Raw genomic sequence first — 4,626 nt, 5'->3', positions numbered from 1 at the left:
CGAGGAAAAAAATTAAACTAATATTTGTGTTTGACTCCCATCAAATTCAACACCAGGCATTCTCCAAGTTAGTCTGAGTTTGGTTGAAACACAAAAACCATCCCATAATGCAATCACACTACCAACAAATGCCGACGACTTTTTCGCCAGGGGAAGGAGCTAGTGGATAGCATTTGTTAATCACAAGAGTGTCATACCAAGTCATGTGTCAAACTTGGATTTATGAAGATTTGGAAGAAAATACAAATTTGTATTACATTTTGTCCGACTCCACACAAACCCTGTAATCCATGCTCCAAAAAGCAGGAAAAGTGTAAACAATTTTTTACACACAATGGAACACGATATAACAATTACATTTCCCTGGGATGTTTAAGAAACCATATCAGTCAACAAATGCGGTGCTTTAGCTGAATGATTCCATAACACCATCCTAGAAACAAAAACTTTGAAAAAATTGATTCAGTCAATATCAGAATAACTACTCACAATAATAAACAATTACAATATTGATAGAAAATAACATCATCTACATATGAATCAAGCTAAAACTCATTAATTTACAAAGAATAGTTGATTTTGAGCACCCGCAAGTCACACTAATAGCAGAGCTGGGGGTAGAAGCCATGCTTTGATCAAAATCAGTAATAATCTTACGACCAACATATCCAACTGAGCTTTCAAAGTTCACAACCCCTTACAGAACTCTGCCAAACCTCAACACATTGCTGATCCTTCCTTGTCACGAACATTTTGTTCCCTCCAAATCTCAGCTGGGTCACATTGCATCCTCCCATATCCTTCACTCTTCCCATTGAGTTCTTCCTAAAGACCCTATCCTCCAACCCATCTTCATTGCTCCTAAACGAACCCAAGGCAACCTCAGACCACAACTCCAAATCACCTCCTTTACTGCAGAACACCTGAGTCCCATGGCTCTCAATTTTACATCCAACACCTTCCTTCTTCCCCTTACCCACTTTTCTAACATCCCCAAGACAAACCCATGGGTTCTCATTGTCAGTACCAAGGTTCCTCAAATCAGCATAGAACACCTCTCCAGAGTTCACACCAATCTTGAAAATTGCAGACAAATTATCAGAAACTGTGACATCAGAGAAGCAGTCAGTCTTCTCCTTTAGTTCCCAAACCACATTCCCAGACCTTATGTCCCACAATTTAAGGGTGCCAAAAACCCCAGAAGGGCCAGAATGAGACCCAGAAGCCATTAACAAGTTGTAACTGGAAACCCAGCTCAATTTTGTTGCTGGGATCGCAGAACCCAAATCAGCACCATAGATTTCATAGCGACCAAGCTCTGTAACTGGGCGTAAGCTCCCCTGCAGATCATAAACCACGATCGAATTGGAGTTCCTCCGACCTGACTCAAAACTGGTGAACAAAAATTCTGGGGACGACCCAATTGCCTGAACAGTCGAACTAGACCGAGTCGCGTTCTCCCAGCTCAAAGTCTCCCTGACAAAGCCCTTATCAAGATCAACAATTTGCAGACCGGAGAAGTCGGTGGCGCCGGCAGCGGCTACCGCCGGGGATATGGAGAGAAGAGAATCGACGGCCGTGAATTGGGTCAAAATCGTGGTTTTCCGCCGCAGTGACCAATCGAAGGACGTGATTTTGCTGCCGTGCGCGACGTGGATGGATCCAAAGGGCGTCGTGGAGAGTGCCGAGGGCGTGTCTCGTCCGCTCAACGGCAAAACCGACGACTTCTCGAGATTGAACGCCTCGAATTGAGAGGGGTTCGATTGGGAGGAGACGAGGAGGTGTTCAAGTCCGTAGAAGCGAGCTTCGGAGAAGAGGTCCTGGAGATCGAAAGCCTTGGCTTTGGACGGAAGATTGCCAGTTCTGAGAAGAGAAAGGAGGACGGAGAACAGCTCGGGGTCTCTGTCAATGAAGGGGAGATCGAATTCAGAGGAAAGCGAATCGGAAACCCTAGAAAGGAGGGATTTAGGGCCGGCGAGGGCTAGGGTTTGCTTCGTGGTCTGGAAGAGCTGACCGCCCACATCAATGGTGACAATGTTGGAATCCGATTTGGTTTTGGGAAACCCATTTGAAGGAGGAGCCAAAGACCCAGCAAACGGAGGCATCTTCTGATTTGATCCGAAAAACAGATCCGATACCCACGCAAAATCAAAATCACAGCTTCTTTCCTTCGACAACTGCAGAGGCTCAAATGAAGAAATGAACAGAAACCCCAAGAAGGAGGAAGAACAGTGCAGAGAAAATTCCCAAAATGAAGATGGAAATGGACAAAGGAGAGAGAGCAGTACAGCCGTTGAAGAGCGTGGAGTCCATTAAAAAGGGAGAAGGAACCAGAAAAGAAAGGTCTAGAAAGAAAAGTCTCGTTTCTGGTTTCTTGACTTTTTTATTATTAAATTAATTAACTAATTAATTAAAAATTGGTTTTATTTTTCTTGGGTAAGAAGTTCGTCTAGAAGCACAAAGGACAAGAAGGTCAGACGACTCTTTTGGGGAGATGGGTCAACAAAAGGGGATTGGGAAGGAAGCAGAGAGTGAGAGAAGAGCCGCGAGTGCAGGTGTGTTTTCAATTTCTTTATTGTTAATTAGAGCACGTGAGGCCGTGGCTTCAACGCCGCCCAATTTGGACCCAGAAGCTGGTAAAATTATGACGGCGGCGGCGGCGGCGGAGGTGGTGGTGTGGGACGGTTGCTGGTATTATTGGACGGCCATTCGTACCGCGAGCAAAATGTAACTGTCCAAGCAAGCCTCTTTTGTACCCGGGGTAAGGTGAAGCAAGCTAAGCAAAGGTGAGTTTTTTATTAATATTATTAAAATAATATTCTATTTGAAAAAATTATTCTTAAAATAACACTCAACTAATCTCGCTACGTGATCTAATAAGATTTAAACATCTCGCTGAACTAAATAACGAGATTTGTCACGCGTCAAAATCAAGATTAGTATATTTCCCAGGCAAATCTCGTTGGACCATATTTCTCAGTTTGCATGGCATGTCTGTCCTCGTATTTTCAAAATGTTGGTGTTCCGTACGGCTATAATCAGTATGTTTTTTGAGTGTAATGAGAGAGAGAGAGAGAGAGAGAGAGAGAGAGAGAGAGAGTGGATTTGAGGTGCTTAGTGTAATAAAATGAAAAGTTAGATTTGTGATTACATATTACATATTGCATCATATTATGCTTAGTCGTGTGAATATTTTGAGAAACCACCAAGCATTAACGTGGGTTGAATACTATATTTATAATTACAAAGAATAATTACAATTAAATGATACCCAATATATAATGGAAACTAATATCCTAAAATGAATGAAATATCTACAATCATAGAGGTCAATGCAGATATATTTGGGAAGCCTTGGTGGAATGAGGTGTGTGATCCTCAACACTTCCCCTCAAGTTAGAGTAGATAGTGATCATATTCAACTTGCTCAGTAAATGGTTGAATTGTGTGGGTCCGAGTGCTTTTGTGAATAAATTTGCGGGTTGCTGACTAGTGGGTATGTGAATAGTTTGAATAACTTGGTTTTGGATCTTCTCCTGTACAAGATGGCAATCGATATCTATATGCTTTGCTCGCTCGTGGAAAACTGGATAAAATGCGATGTGAATAGCTGCTTTATTATCACAATACAACTTGATTGGTTGTGGGTGAGCTATCTAGAGATCTGTCAAAAGTTGTTTTAACCAAGTAATTTCACAACAAGTTGATGTCATAGAGCAATATTCTGCTTTTTCTGAGGACCGTAAAATTGTTGTTTGCTTCTTGATTTTCCAAGAGATTGGTGATTTTCCTAGTAAAATACAATACCCAGTAATAGATCGTCGAGTATCTCTACACCGAGCCTAATTGGCATCACAAAATGCATATAATTGAATACCACTGGAAGCTGATAAAAGAATTCCTTGCCTAAATGACTGTTTGAGATAGCACAAAACTTGATGTGTTGCATCCAATTGGGAAGTTCGAGGCTTATCCATGAATTGACTCAATGTGTGCAACGCATATGCCAAATATGGTCTAGTGATAGTCAAATATATCAGTTTCCCAACCAGTCTTCGATATGAAAATGGATCCGAGATAAGTTCTCCATCTGTCTCACTAAGTACCAAGTTTGGTTCCATTGGTAGATTACATGGTTTAGTCCCAAGGAAACCAGTCTCCTTAAGTATCTCCAAGACATATTTCCTTTGTGATAGAAAAATTCCAGTTTTGGAGTGAGCCACCTTTATCCCTAGAAAGTATTTCGAGGGACCAATATCCTTCAATTTGAAGCATTCTCCCAAGTATTTCTTAAGCCCGTTGATCTGTTCCAAGTTGTTTCCTACCAAAATAATATCATCTACATAGACTAAGATGATGGTGAAACTTGTTTCGTGGGATCGGACGAACATAGAGTAATTTACTTTAGATTGCTTATAACCAGCATTGATAAGTGTGAAAGATAATTTAGCATACCACTGCCTAGATGCTTGTTTGAGACCGTATAGAGACTTGTTAAGCTTGCATATTTTGGTCTCCCCCTTTCGTCTGAAATCAGGAGGAAGATGCATGTAGACATCTTCATCGAGATCACCATGTAGAAATGTATTATTAACATCAAGTTGAAAAAGGTGCTAATTGTGGGTA

At 41.4% G+C, this 4,626-nt stretch overlaps 1 protein-coding gene across 1 annotated transcript; it reads right to left on the bottom strand.

Moving 5' to 3' along the window:
- Nucleotides 1-447: 447 nt before the first annotated feature.
- On the bottom strand, nucleotides 448-2,590 carry LOC131163705 (BTB/POZ domain-containing protein At5g41330). Its single transcript, XM_058120393.1, has one exon. The coding sequence runs from the start codon at nucleotides 2,103-2,105 to the stop codon at nucleotides 681-683; it is 1,425 nt and encodes a 474-aa protein (XP_057976376.1). The 5' UTR covers nucleotides 2,106-2,590; the 3' UTR covers nucleotides 448-680.
- Nucleotides 2,591-4,626: the final 2,036 nt, after the last annotated feature.

Source organism: Malania oleifera, chromosome 9 (assembly GCF_029873635.1).
Source record: "Malania oleifera isolate guangnan ecotype guangnan chromosome 9, ASM2987363v1, whole genome shotgun sequence".
Classification (NCBI taxonomy): Eukaryota; Viridiplantae; Streptophyta; class Magnoliopsida; order Santalales; family Ximeniaceae; genus Malania; species Malania oleifera.
This window is presented reverse-complemented; position numbering and strand designations above follow the sequence as displayed.

Bases quoted from the DNA above. Each gene is read 5' to 3' on its own strand.
- LOC131163705 (XM_058120393.1), bottom strand. From the start codon at position 2,105: ATGCCTCCGTTTGCTGGGTCTTTGGCTCCTCCTTCAAATGGGTTTCCC.